This window comes from Leptopilina heterotoma, unplaced genomic scaffold (assembly GCF_015476425.1).
Source record: "Leptopilina heterotoma isolate Lh14 unplaced genomic scaffold, ASM1547642v1 Lhet_177, whole genome shotgun sequence".
NCBI lineage: Eukaryota > Metazoa > Arthropoda > Insecta > Hymenoptera > Figitidae > Leptopilina > Leptopilina heterotoma.
The window spans coordinates 53123-68475 of NW_025110893.1; the positions used below are offsets into that span (position 1 = coordinate 53123).

General features: G+C 33.0%; 2 protein-coding genes across 2 annotated transcripts; both read right to left on the reverse strand.

Annotated features, from left to right (window-relative positions):
* Nucleotides 1-124: 124 nt before the first annotated feature.
* Nucleotides 125-12174, reverse strand: LOC122499826. The gene is made up of 5 exons (XM_043608348.1): nt 12109-12174; nt 11777-11963; nt 2723-2773; nt 1313-1658; nt 125-743 (listed from the first exon to the last, which is right to left on the reverse strand). Exons 2-5 carry the CDS (start codon nt 11887-11889, stop codon nt 273-275), a joined length of 981 nt encoding a protein of 326 aa, XP_043464283.1. The 5' UTR covers nt 11890-11963; nt 12109-12174; the 3' UTR covers nt 125-272.
* Nucleotides 6179-9681, reverse strand: LOC122499824 (TRAF3-interacting protein 1). Its single transcript, XM_043608346.1, has one exon. The coding sequence runs from the start codon at nt 8629-8631 to the stop codon at nt 7000-7002; it is 1632 nt and encodes a 543-aa protein (XP_043464281.1). The 5' UTR covers nt 8632-9681; the 3' UTR covers nt 6179-6999.
* Nucleotides 12175-15353: the final 3179 nt, after the last annotated feature.

Genomic DNA, 15353 nt, shown 5'->3' on the forward strand with positions numbered 1-15353 from the left:
TTTTTCGAATGTATATATTTCCTGCATTAATGAAAGTATTATTGACGAGGATTTTGTAAACTAAAAGCACCATCGTACCATAAACAACGTAAAATAGGGGAAAAAGAGGAAGGCAAGATGAAAATTTAATTACATTGTTTAGAATATTTTAATATAAATTTTCGTATAAAATTTACACAACTATAAATCTATAAGACATTTCATTCAACAGCTTAATTCGTAAATAAATATTATCTTATACATATAATTTGGAAATAAAACCTTTCAACTTATTATTTATTTTTAGTAATTTTCGTTGATTTAATTCTATTGTTATTCCCTTGCATTCGTTTCATTTTCACAGGTACATAAACATCATTCGTCGTGGTATATCGTTTCTTAGTTCTTGATATTTCATACGATTTATCTATTTTCGAATCTTGATTCTTGCCTAACGGTATATAATCGATAAACTCACTAGAAGTCTGAAAAGAATTATTACCATCTCCTTCCGGAATAAAAACTCTTTCTTCGTTAGAAGAACGATATAAATAAATGTCTGATAATACTGTGATTTCTGTTTTAGTTTTCCTCCATTCATCGTCTTGGACAAGAACAATATTTTCTGTAGTTTTCTCGATCATAGAAACTTGTTCAGAATACAGAGGGTTACATAATTTCGGGCGATCAAATTCACAAGATAATTCCAAAATTTTCTTATGAAGGGAATGGAGATTATGATCCGTAGAGTTTTCTACTTCCTTCTGAAAAAGCAATTATTAAAATGTGTTTTAGGAACAGTCGTTAGCGGCTCAAAATAAGTAAGACAAGAGATTTTATGAATTTAAAAATAGTTTGAAAATTGTTAATAAGGATTTTTCTTGGAATAATTTCATGATGTGATGGAAAATATAAGTGACATTAAAGCTCATAAAACTAACTGTTTTGTGTAATTTTTTTAGAGGTAAACTCCAACGCAGGCATTGTTTCTAAAAAATGTTGAATGAAAGTCAATTTCAAGTTTGCAAATGTCAAGAAATATATAAAGAGTTAAATATGTAATAATTGAAAGTAGTTTATTTTTATCAAAATAATGCGAGACATAAGGTGCAGTCAGTCCCATGTGTTAAGAAAGCACAAAACCGAAAACAGAATTTCTCATTATTTTCTGCCTTTGGTTTTACGTTTTCTGCTCACATGTGACTGACTGCACCTTTAGAACCTCTTATAATTGATTTAAGGTGAAAATTTAAAATTAAGCTAAAGTGATTACTGCTTGTATACACCGCAGGTGACGCTGTGTTAGTCATCTTATAAAGATCGACATATATACCTTTAATGCAAAAGCAGCAGTTTTAAATCCTATTGTTCCTGAAGTAACAGTTTTTAGAAATGGTACTAAAACGATTGGAATGTTATCAGCTTCACACATTACAACTACGTGCTTGATTAAAACAGGTTCAACATGAGAATCCAGTAATACAGAATTGAGACATTTTTTTTCTAGTCCTCGAGTGACAGCATTAATTCCAGTAACAAATATTACACTTGATGTAGGTGTTGTAGATTCTTCATCTTTTAATTTTGAAATTTTAATCGCTTGTCGTTCTGCTTTACTCATCTTTCGCAGCTGTGTCCAAGGAATAGATGTTTTCGGTTGTTGTATAGAAGATAAATATCTGAAAATATTTTTTAGTCATTAGGTAAAATTAACATTTATGTGAATCAAAGTTTATTAAGCGAGGGACGCATAAATATTATTTCCCAACTGACAAACAACCGAGAAGTCACTCAATACATAAATATAGTTATTCTTTTATATTTGAGATCTGAGAAAGGGGGCATCTATCCGCACTGTACCCTAATTGATATGCAAAAGAATTGACAAAAACCAATGAAAAGATTTTATTTTATTTTTTATTTTTAATTGATTCTTGTTAAAATTATATTCCTGGCACGAAAACGAATCGAATGATGATATAAAGTATACACTTAATCAATATATATGTTAAATTAATCGCTATTTTTCTTTTTAACAGAAAATTCAAATTTTACATTATTTGAAATCATACACTGAAAAAAATGATATTGTCAATTTTGACATACTCGTATGCGGTTAGGACGTACGGCTGAAACAGCAATACTGTATGACTGTTCCATATCCACCAATATAATATGTGAGAATTGGTCATATTTATGGCAGTACCGAAAATATATTTTTTTCAGTGTATGTTAACACTTTTAAATTATTATTCCATAATTAAAGTTAACTATTTGGCATAATTATATAAAGTTTTAATTTTTCCAATAATTCAAAAACAGTTTGAAAATTATATTCATGCATAATATCTCTGGATTATTGTGTAAAAATTTCAAGTCAATCGGATTAAAAATTGACAGAGTTATGAGACTTTTAGTTCCGTTTATCCAGGCTTCATATTTTTTATTAAATAATCATTTTAATTTTTTTATACTTTAAATTTGCAATATTTTTCGATACACCATTTGAAAAAGCGATTCCTTAGCCATAATGATAATGTGCATTGCCAAATTTTTTGAATTGCGTTTTAACGTGTAAAAATAATGCCAAACTTCAAGTATTGGGCATCTAATCCATAAAAGTTGAAGCGTTTTTCTGAAACTTGTTGCACTGGAGCGTCACATTATAGTGGACTGAAGTGTGCTGTGGTTCGCTAATCTTAATCATGTATTAAGAAATTCACAAATATTTATAAACACTTACTTTTGCAAAGACTGCTCCAAGACTCCAACTTGATCATTTTTGAGAAGTGGCCTATTAACAAACAGATTTGTATATGTAAATATGTATGAATTATCATCTTAAGGGGAGGGTATACCGATATTTTCAACTATTTGAAGAAAATAATTTAAATATTCCACAAAATCATTTTTAAAGTAATTTTTTGTGAGAAATTCAATGGTCATAAAATAAAATCGGTCAGAGAATATTTTTTTGACCATTATTGAATTTTTATTTTTCTTAAAAATTGGTGGATTTTGAAATCCATACGTAATTTTGTAGAAAAAATCTTTTTGAACCCATAAAAAAATTACAAATGAAAAAATTGATTTTCATAATTTTAGAAGCATTTTAAAAAAAAAAATCTTTGTTTTTAGGCTGAAAGTGCTAAAAAAATACCATTGTTATTAAATTTATGTATATATGGAAATTCATTTGTTTATTTTTCTAACCAATTTCAAATCAAAATATTATCCTAATTTTTTTGTATTTTTTATTTTCCATACCTATAATAATTATTATCTGAAATTAGTTGGAAAAATAAACAAATTAATTTTCATATATACATCAATTATTGAATAACAATGGTATATTTAGCATTTTCACACTGCAAAAAGAGGTGTCTTATTTTGAGACGTTTTTAGAGTGTCTTAGACATCAAAAATGTCTAAAAACAAAGATTTTTTTCAAAAAAAATGCTTCTAAAATTATGAAAATCAATTTTTTTTTCATTTAGAAATTTTTTTTCATTTCGCAATTTTGATATGAATTGATGCGATTTTAAATGCTTATAATCTGTTTATTATATTTTATAACTTACAGCAAAATTTTTATTTCTAAAAGTTCAAGTTTCAAGAAATTCTGGATTTCCGTCATATTGATTTTCGCTTTAATAAAACATCTGCTAAATTTCTATTCTGCATAATTTAAATTCTGCGAAACAACTTTTCGCAATATAATTAAAATTCAATCATATATTGAATTTCTGTCCCATTACTATTCTTAGGAATTAAAATTCTGCAACATTGATTATTATTATCGATTTAATGAAAATTCTGTCAAGCCAACATTCTAACAATTATATATTCTGCTAAAATGACATTCTAGAGAATAAAATTCCAACAAATTGCTACAAAATATAATTTCTAAGAGCCATTTTGACATTTTATTCAAGTCAATCCATTTTATTTCGATTAAAGTGACCGACGTGTAATTTAAAAAAACTGTATTTTTTCCCCTTTACTGATGTACTCTGGGATATTTTATTAATTATTATTATTATATATTTGTAAATGCTTATATCAATTTCCCAGGTGCGAAAAGTTGGTCGGGCCATGGTCGCGCCGACCAAGTGGATAGTCGTGCCGACCTTGGCAACCAAAGGTCGGCCGAACTAGCGAATTGTAACACCCGCCGTCCAGTGGCTGACATGGTCGGTCCGACTATGGCTGCCAAAGTCGGACCGACCAGGGGTGCCAAAGTTTTGCCAACCATGTGAAAGAATGTCGGCTTGACTTTGGCAACCATGGTCGTGCCGACCTTGGCAGCCAAAGGTCGGCCGAACTAGCGAATTGTAACACCCGCCGTCCAGTGGCTGACATGGTCGTGCCGACTATGGTTGCCAAAGTCGGGCCGACCAGGGGTGCCAAAGCTTTGCCGACCATGAGAAAGAAGGTCGGATTCACTTTGGCAACCTTGGTCGTGCCGACCTTGGCAGCCAAAAGTCGGCCGACCGATTGCAAAAAATTATTAATTATTTATTATTATTATTAATTATTATTATTCATTATTTATTTGTTTATTGTATACATCTTAACACTAAACGCAATCTTACACATAAATACAAATTAAAATTTCTAACGCTCGCAGGAATCGAACTCGCAACCTAACGCACCGAAGTCTAACACGCTAACCATTACGCTACGCTTACATGAAAGCCTAAGAACAAAAATGATTTTATAAGCTGCAACTTCAAACTGACCATCGGCCCGACTCTGGCCAAAGTCGGCCCGACCAAGTGAAATTAGGTTTTTTGCACTCTGGCTGCCATAGTTTTACCGACCGTCGGCCCGACTCAGGCCAGAGTCGGCCCGACCAATTGAAATTAGGTTTTTTAAACTCTGGCTGCCATAGTTTAACCCACCATCGGCCCGACTCAGGCCAGAGTCGGCCCGACCAACTAAAATTAGGTTCTCTAAACTCTGGCTGCCATAGTTTTACCGACCGTCGGCCCGACTCAGGCCAGAGTCGGCCCGACCAATTGAAATTAGGTTTTTTAAACTCTGGCTGCCATAGTTTAACCCACCATCGGCCCGACTCAGGCCAGAGTCGGCCCGACCAACTAAAATTAGGTTCTCTAAACTCTGGCTGCCATAGTTTTACCGACCGTCGGCCCGACTCAGGCCAGAGTCGGCCCGACCAAGTGAAATTAGGTTTTTTGCACTCTGGCTGCCATAGTTTTACCGACCGTCGGCCCGACTCAGGCCAAAGTCGGCCCGACCAACTAAAATTAGGTTCTCTAAACTCTGGCTGCCATAGTTTTACCGACCGTCGGCCCGACTCAGGCCAGAGTCGGCCCGACCAAGTGAAATTAGGTTTTTTGCACTCTGGCTGCCATAGTTTTACCGACCGTCGGCCCGACTCAGGCCAGAGTCGGCCCGACCAAGTGAAATTAGGTTTTTTGCACTCTGGCTGCCATAGTTTTACCGACCGTCGGCCCGACTCAGGCCAGAGTCGGCCCGACCAATTGAAATTAGGTTTTTTAAACTCTGGCTGCCATAGTTTAACCCACCATCGGCCCGACTCAGGCCAAAGTCGGCCCGACCAACTAAAATTAGGTTCTCTAAACTCTGGCTGCCATAGTTTTACCGACCGTCGGCCCGACTCAGGCCAGAGTCGGCCCGACCAAGTGAAATTAGGTTTTTTGCACTCTGGCTGCCATAGTTTTACCGACCGTCGGCCCGACTCAGGCCAGAGTCGGCCCGACCAATTGAAATTAGGTTTTTTAAACTCTGGCTGCCATAGTTTAACCCACCATCGGCCCGACTCAGGCCAAAGTCGGCCCGACCAACAGAAATTAACCTTTTTAAACTCTGGCTGCCATACTTTAGCCGACCATCGGCCCGACTCAGGCCAGAGTCGGCCCGACCAACTAAAATTAGGTTCTCTAAACTCTGGCTGCCATAGTTTTACCGACCATCGGCCCGACTCAGGCCAGAGTCGGCCCGACCAACTAAAATTAGGTTCTCTAAACTCTGGTTGCCATAGTTTTACCGACCATCGGCCCGACTCAGGCCAAAGTCGGCCCGACCAACAGAAATTAACCTTTTTAAACTCTGGCTGCCATACTTTAGCCGACCATCGGCCCGACTCAGGCCAGAGTCGGCCCGACCAACTAAAATTAGGTTCTCTAAACTCTGGCTGCCATAGTTTTACCGACCATCGGCCCGACTGAGGCCAGAGTCGGCCCGACCAACTAAAATTAGGTTCTCTAAACTTTGGCACCCATAGTCGGCCCAAACTTGGGTGGAAACAGTAACCAAAGTCGGCCCGACTTTGGCTGCCGACCTATTGGCAGCCATAGATGGGCCGACCTGCGCCCGACCTTCCAACTCTGGCGGCCGACCAAAATTCGCACCTGGGTTATAATAATAAATTTAGACTTTCTTAACAAAGGTCAATAATTTTTGTTGTATTTTTATAGTAAATTGTATGTCTTTTAAATTATTATTTACTGCCTGAAAACTGACAGTTTTAACATCTCTTACACTTGAAATTCATATTTAGCAAAAGATGTAAATTTTTTTGAAAATATCTTTCCATTTAACATCAAAATCATGTTTTACAAGTTTTTGAAATTAGGCGGCGACCACTTTAAACGAAATAAATGGATTGATCCATTTACCGCAGAAAATAAGGTGAAACTAGAACTTTTTAGAATATTTGAAATTGTTCAAGGTTTCCGACTGGGCACGTCATATTATCAAGTAAAAATTAAAAATTTATTTGCAAGTACTAAATAAAAGTAATGTAAAGAAGAATAGTAACTGAAAGTAAATAAATTAAACAAGTAATTAAAAAAAGGGAAAACACTTTTTAATGTCTTACTATTGTGATGAAACAAATGGTATACATGCAAATACATCAGTGCTACTAGAGAGTATAGTGAGTGCAAATCTTTCAAAAATCCTACAATTATAAAACGTGACTGAATTTATAGTCTAAAGAATATAAAAATAACATACATTTTTAATTATGTTTTAAGCACTGTCATTTAATAACCGTTGAATTTGGTGTTCATTTTTTGAAATATTAATTTTCATCTGATGGATTTTATTCTGTTCGTCGAAAACGTGCATTTTGATGTCATTCAAAGATTCTTCCATGTGACTCATAAATTTTTCGGTCTGCATGCGCTCTTCTTCCAGCAACTCATTTACAGCAGCATATTGTTTCTCATAATCCATTAATTCTTTTATCGTAATTTCTATGTCCCCTTGCAAATAATCCAATACTTTTCCTAAAGGATTTGTGTATTTAATTAAATTCTGAATTGAGTTTCTCAAATTGCCAACTGCTTTCACTGCTGATTCTCGATCTTTCAAAACTCCTGTTTGCCATACAATTTCTACTTTTTTATTTGCAGCATCAGTGTTATTTGTATTAACTAGTTCTTGCTCTGTTTTTAAAATTTGAGCAACCAAGTATCCATGGTCATCGTTTACATTATTGCCAGTATCCTGATACGATTTAAATAAATTTTCTTTATTATTTTCAACAACAACCATATCATTTTCCGTGTCTTCTTCTTTCTCTAAATTTTCAATAATAATGTTAGAAACAGTGACTTGATTACTCCCTGCGTCTATCCAATCGGAAGCTCGACCCTTTGCTGAAAATGTACTTTCACGTGATATTGAACTTTGTATAATTTTATGCTCACCACTTTTCTTTGGTGGTTCCTTGTAAGTTGCAGAATCCGTGCGTTTTATCTTCTCTGAAGTCTCACCAAGTTGCACAGTTTTCATGGTATCAGCATTCTTGGGAGATAAATCTCTATTACTTTCACTTTCACGATCATTATTTACAGAAACAACACTTTTTTGGTCAACTATTTGTGCTTTACTAACTTGATTTAAAAGAGCATCTTTATCATCTCGAGATTCTTCAGCTTTTTCTGAAGGTGGACGGCTTATCGGAACGTCAAGTAGCTTTTCTGAGGAACAAGTTTGATTTAAATCCAACTCCACTGTTTTACTATTCTTCTGTAGGGAAGATTCAACTTTATTTTTAGATTTTACAACTTTCTTTTCGTCTGTTCTTACAGTTGTCTGTTCTTGTGGCTTGGATTTTTTGATTTTCTTTTTATCCTTCTCAATATCCTTTGGCTCTCTTTTAACATTTTTCACGGAAGGTGCTAATGTACTAGGAGTTGATTTCTTGACTGGCTTTTTTGCGGAATTTTTAACATCCAAATTTTTTGCATTACGATTCTTGTAATGAAGAATAGCTTCTTTACTATTAATTTTCTTGTCTAAAGCTTTTCCAATTGCTTGAAATAATTCATTAGTCTTTGTGGGTTCATGGCCAGAGATAATTTTTGTTGCACGTACTGTCAGGTCAAGACCTGTTATTAACTTAATAACATCTATAAGCTTTGTTAAAAAGGCAAGTTTCTTTTCTTTGTCTTTAGAAATATCAGCACTTAATTCCTCATTAGTAAATAAACCTTCCAGAAAGCCAGTTTCCTTAATCACTGCCGCAACAACATCTTGAATGAATCTAAATGGAGGTTTCTTCAACAACTTTTCTGTTAGAGGAGGTTTTTTAAAATATTTTCCAAGTATGTCTTGAGTTTTCTTAATGACATCTGGCTTTACTTCGTCCGACATTATATTAGATAATTTTTTCCTTTATATTACACTCAAGCATCTACTTTTCACTTGGAAGAATACAATTCAATTGAAAATAAGAAACATATACTGTCGTCAATGTGATGCACTACGCGTATTATACACAATTGTTTTGTTCTAGGTTGCCTAGCAACGCTACGGCCACTAAGCAATCATACGTACGGGCTCAAAATCAATTTTTATGTGAAAAAGGATGAAATAGTTTTACTGCACACTTGTCACCAAATCAACCGACCAAGTTTTGAGTTGATAAAATTTTTCAGTGAACCAGAAGATAAATCTATCTACTTACAACTATTGCACCTGAACTTGAATTGATAAAGATTAATATAATAATACTGTTTTTTCTTAAAAAAAAAGTTGTCCATAATAATTATCAAGAGTTTGCTTTTAGAAGGCTCGAAAATACTTTATTTTTCATGACCTTTTGAAATGCTTTTAGAGATAGCAGAACCGACAGCAGGTGGCGAGTACTCGGAAGTAAAGGGGCATGTTTTTTCTATGACTATTGAACTCGAAAACGTGCGGAAGCCAAAGAGTCATACACTTTTCTTATATATTTCCAAACCCTCCTTTGTCACACAATTTCTCTGACTATTACATGAAGAAAATACATTGTGTCACGCTTTGTAGAAACACTTTCATTTCGTAAGAGATTGTATCTAAGGATAAAATATTTATTACGTCTTATTGAAATTGAGGGTCCCAATCAAAGAACCGGTTTCAAGTTTTTGAGACTCAAAATTCTCGACCTCTAAATAAAAAAAGGATTTAAAATTTAAATTTCTTGAAAACATTTCGTATTTGTTAAAAGATTACCAAAATGTTTCTCAAAATATATTGGAATTAAAAATAGTTTAATTTTTTACTTACAGGGCAATAATTTTAAGCTTAAAAAATTATAACCGGATCTTTAATTGGAACCCTCAATTGGTGTTCGCCATGGTTTTATATACATCATAATTGTACATACAAGTTGTTCATTTCATGATCATTAAGCTTCCTCAATATAATATATACCAATTGTTTAATTTTTCATTTTAGAATAATTATTTTAAAGTGTTAAGATAAAATGTCAAAAAATACAAAATTTCAATTTTTTGTGAAAATTTAAAATATTTATTAATTCTATAAATTTTGATAAAATATATACTTTATATACATGAATCGATTCCTTTTTTATGTCAGGAATGCAATTTGGCAAGAATTAATAAAAATTTTAATATAGAAAAAAGTTACTTCAAAAAATCCAAAAATTATTTTTTCAAAAATTAAAAAATTGTTGAAAAAAATTTTTTTTTAGATATTTTTGAAAATCCTTTTGTCTGATTTTTGGTATTCGTGACCGTAATACACCTACAAAATTTTATCAAAATCCGTCAAGACGTGTAAGAGAAAATTTGTCCACAAGAATCGGTGACAGACATACACACACATACATCCGGACATTTGTTCCTCTCGACGAATTATATGTACTACACTTGAAAATTTGTAAAAATAATTGGTTCTAAAAAATTCGGAAATCGACATCACTATAAGGCTTTCTTTATGAGGAAGCAAAAATCAATATTATTAGTAGATAATTGGTTTTTTCATATTCAGGGCTCGAACCAGTGAAAGTATTGAAAAATACGGACTTTACGAACCAATTACTGACAAAACTATAACCAGTCCTAGTCAAATTAGAGAACATTTTACTTAAAACTATATAAATTCAATTTTTCATAACTATAAAACATGAAGATATCGATATTGAGTGATCAATTTCTTCGTGTTTTATAATAATTAAAGATTGCCCAGTGATAAAATTATTTTATATTATGTATAAGAATATTGTACTTCCTCATTTGTTTACAATATTCAATTTCACGAAATTTCAATTATTCGTAAATTCTTCAATTAAATATACATACCTATATTAGAAAATAAAAACTTGAAATAATATAAAAAATAATTCAATTAAACTTTTTAAAAAAAATTAATTTTTTAATCAATTTTTATTAGAAAATTATAAGAGAATTTATTTTCTCTAGTACATCTCATACTAATAATAAATAGTGTCTAACCAGTTTCAGCTGTTACGTATAAACCTGACTTAATATAGAAAATTGTTTATATAAATAAATTAATTTTAACCTACATTATTTGGAGAGACTTCGTTTAAAATTATATTATTTTGAAGCAAATAATACTGTCGGGCAGATGACACTAAATTTTGAGTCTTAAGCTAGTTATTATTGTATAATTTATTAATATGTCTCTGAATTTAGCGACGACGCTGAGCGTCAAAGACAATTTTTTTAATAATTCAAAAAGAAGGAAACAATTATATTAAAGGTTGTAGGTTAAGAAGTGCCCTAAACATTTTTTAACTTCTTGCAATTAGATGAGTTTAAGAAGTAAAATTAGTTGATTAAATTAAATTAAAATTCTGTAAAAACAATGAATAAATTAAAAAACCTTTTTTGTAAGATTATAATAAATATAATGAGTAATAAGATATAGAACATTTGATTCCTTGTAATAGTCTTGGGCCAGGAAACAACATTTTACTTAGAAAAGAAAAAATAAATTATTCACATTAAAAAATTGGAAAGTAAACGTTTTTAGTTTCAAAAGGACTAGTTTTTTCCGATTCTTTAAAATTTTTAATAGCTCGACATACAAAATGTTATAAAATTTAAAAAGAAAAAATGTCAGAGTATGCCTTTATAACCAACCTGAACAACATAACAAACCTACAGAATCGAGGAGCAAGTTTCCAAAAGCTAATAAATCCATTGTTTTAAAAAAAGGAGATAGAAAATGTATTATTTTAAGGACTTTGCTAATCGTTCTTTTATTGTTGAATTTAAAAAAAAAATATATTAACGAAGAATGTTCAACTTAAACAAAATTTTCAACTCAACCAAGACGATGTCTTAAATATTAAAACATTGTTATGGATAAAAATTCTTACATATTTTCAATCTTAAAATTAACAACAGTGGTCATATGAGAGAAATAGCATTTGTTTAAATTTCTCGAAGTAAAAAAATAAAGATATATTAACTTGTGAAAAGTTGCTCCCCAATTAATACAAAAAATAAATCTATATTCAATAATATTGAATTGTAAATCTTACCAATAATTATTAAATGGTTGTGCAAAGACATTACGTAAACCTTTTAATGAAGCTTTTCTTTTAGTAGCAACACCTCGTTTTTGTTGACTATTTGCCAAAGTAGAAACGTTCATTTTATGGATTTTATGTACCAACAAGGAGTCAATATTTTTGTTTTGTTCATCAAAGATCAAAGAGGTTCCACTTAAGGCCTAAGCACAACTACTTTGCGAATGTCGTTCGCGAATGTAAAGCATGCGTTAGAAAAGGACACAAATATATCTCTGTTCTTTTCTAACCCATGCATTGCGTTCGCGAACGACATTCGCAAAGTAGTTGTGCTTAGGCCTTTATTAAAAACAACGTGGTTAAGGGTGCATTTATACCTGTGCGCCGATCGCACCTAACTAAAAAGGTGTTCCTACAATAGCTTGCATCACATGTCGGCGTAAAAACGTCAAAGCTTCAGGCCGCAGTCCCATGGCAGCGTTTTGCGTTGCGTTGTAATAAGAGAGAATGCAGCAAACGTATATTTGCGTCTTTTTCTCTCCCATTACGACGCAACGCAAAACGCTGTCATGGGACTCCACTCTTAAATTTGCACGGAGAATAGAATATAATTAACGTTGGCCCATAAGGCCAACGCAGAATAGATCTGTAACCGGAACCGCAATCGTAACTGTAAGCGTAAGAATGAGTTAGAGAAAGATAAACAATATACCTATCCTTCTTTAACTCATTCTATGGAGATTTAAAAGTATATATCATCCATAGAGTGGTATGAAGACCACTTTATATCGTTTCGTCCCAGTCCCCACTACTTGGACTCATCAGTAAGGCTACGTAGTGGGAGACCTGCCCTAGACGGGGAAAGAGTGAGAGATCTATATGGGAAATTGGCGTAGATGCGAGATCTATTGGCCAATCCCCACAATTCTTACGGTTACGCTTAGGGTAGAGTCCCATGACAGCGTTTTGCGTTGCGTCGTAATGGGAAAGAAAAAGACGCAAATATACGTTTGCTGCATTCTCTCTCATTACAACGCAACGCAAAACGCTGCCATGGGACTGCGGCCTTACGATTGCGGTTCCGGTTACAGATCTATTCTGCGTTGGCCTATACTGGCGTTGTGCCTGTATATTTGGCCAAGACCTGGTGTGTGAATGAGGTTTAACAGAAAGAGGCGGTAAATCTGAAAGTAGTAGTTGATAAAGTAGAAGAGACTTTCTTTTAATATTAGATATAAAGAAATGAGGAGGGAAACCAGAGGGAAGCCCTAAGCACAACTGAGTCGGGTGCGGGAGACGACTTCGGGATATGGGCTTCCTAACCTCAAAATGTATGTAAATCTTACATATCCCGAAACCGTCTCCCGAAACCGAACAGTTGTGCTTAGGCCTGGAAGTTTGCTGCTGAAGCTTGTGCTGAAGGATGGGATTTGCACGGAGAAATCTGTTGCTCTTTGCGCATGAGCAGGCCGTACTAAAAGCGCATACATATAGCCCTTTTTCACAATAAAGGTGCTTCTATACCTCCGGTGGATTGGTCAAGCAATCGGCTTGATGAATTTTCACGGTCGGAAAATGTACTTTCATGGCGGGTATTTTTGAAAAAGTAAATGTTGAAAAAGTTTTTACTTGAAAATTTATTTAAAAAAATGATTTTATCATAGAAATTCTTTTGAAATTTATGTTAAAAAACATGTTTTATTTTAAAAGTTATCAAATTTTAATTCAAAATGTTTTAATTTTCCAAAGAAGTGTAAAAAGCCTAATGTTTTTGAAATGCTAGTACAGACGGTACAGACTGTTTGTTATGAATGTACATAACCTAGCGTTGTGTTGTCGTGCTTGTGATATTATATTCTAAATTTAATGATTTTATTATCACAAGCACGACAACACAACGCTAGGTTATGTACATTCATAACAAACAGTCTGTACCGTCTGTACTAGCATTTCAAAAACATTAGGCTTTTTACACTTCTTTGGAAAATTAAAACATTTTGAATTAAAATTTGATAACTTTTAAAATAAAACATGTTTTTTAACATAAATTTCAAAAGAATTTCTATGATAAAATCATTTTTTTAAATAAATTTTCAAGTAAAAACTTTTTCAACATTTACTTATTCAAAAATACCCGCCATGAAAGTACATTTTCCGACCGTGAAAATTCATCGAGCCGATTGCTTGAGGCTGGAGTCCCATGGTAGCGTTTTGCGTTGCGTTTTGTAACTAGGCAATGAGTGCAAATAGAGCAAACCTATATCTGTATCTTTCTCACACTCATGGCCTAGTTACAAAACGCAACGCAAAACGCTGTCATGGGACTCCAGCCTGACCAATCCACCGGAGGTATAGAAGCACCTTAAGATCGTGGATCTATTGTTACGAGCTTCGGGTCTCTACTTAACCTTATATTTATTGCTCAAAAGTTTTGCAATTTTAACATTTTTCAAATGAAATGAATCTAAATTCAGTTTGTTCTGACAGTTGGCAGCCAGAAGTCATTTAAGAAGAAGAAGAAGAATGAATCTAAATTCACACTGAGAAAAATTGCGTTTTAACCGAGTGGTAGAAATTGCTCGGTTAAAAAAAAGTATTTAAAAATAAATAAGAAAATAATAATAATAATAAGATATGGTCCATATCTTTAATAAGATATGGTTAAAAGAAACTAAGTTATACTGATTATCACAACCGAGCTGAGATGGTTAAAACACATCTGTTAAAAATAATCCTCCAAAGGATTGTCTTAACCATCAATCTGAAATGTGCATAATGGAAACAAACTTTCGTGGTTGCTGTTACCTGTCTGTTTTTTGAATATAAACTATTACTATGCGCTTAATTTTAACCGAGTTTCATGTATTTACGTTGAGTTCTGAGATTTTAACCGAGTAAACATATCTAGGCGACATATCGTCAGTCACTTCGTTTCGTCTTTTCCGGAGAGTCGTGTTGTTACAATTCTGGTTTCTACCGACGCGATACAAATTTTTATTGATTATGTTACAGCAGCCATCAAATATAGAATTCATCTACAATATAGATACATAGAAATAAAAATGAAACGGAGAATATTTAACGCATTAAACCTTACATCCCCGATGACATATTACACGATGCACGTTAAAGAGGTTAAAAGTATTTTATTCTATTTGAAAGAGATTTGTTTGATTATAAAAAAGAATTTTAATTTACAGAAAATTTTGGTTATCTTTAAATTAGAACATAATTTTTTAATCAAATAGATTTCTTTCCAATAAAAGAAAATAATTTTTATCAAGGGAATATTTTATTGATTAAAAAATATTTTAATCGAATTGGGTGGTTTAGAATTAATTAATCGGTTTCTTTATTATAACAGAGCTAATTGACTACAATATTCAAGTTCATATTATTACTGTAGCCTTTTTAGGTGGCTACAGTAACCGAGTAAGTTAACTAACGTTTACGGAGCATTAATCATAAACTGTTAGTTACAGTAACAGAGAAAGAAGCTACCGTAACCGAGTAGTCTTAACTAGTTGGTTAACTAGGTTAACTTGGTTATATTTAACCTTTTATTTTTCTCAGTGCAGAACCTAGAAAT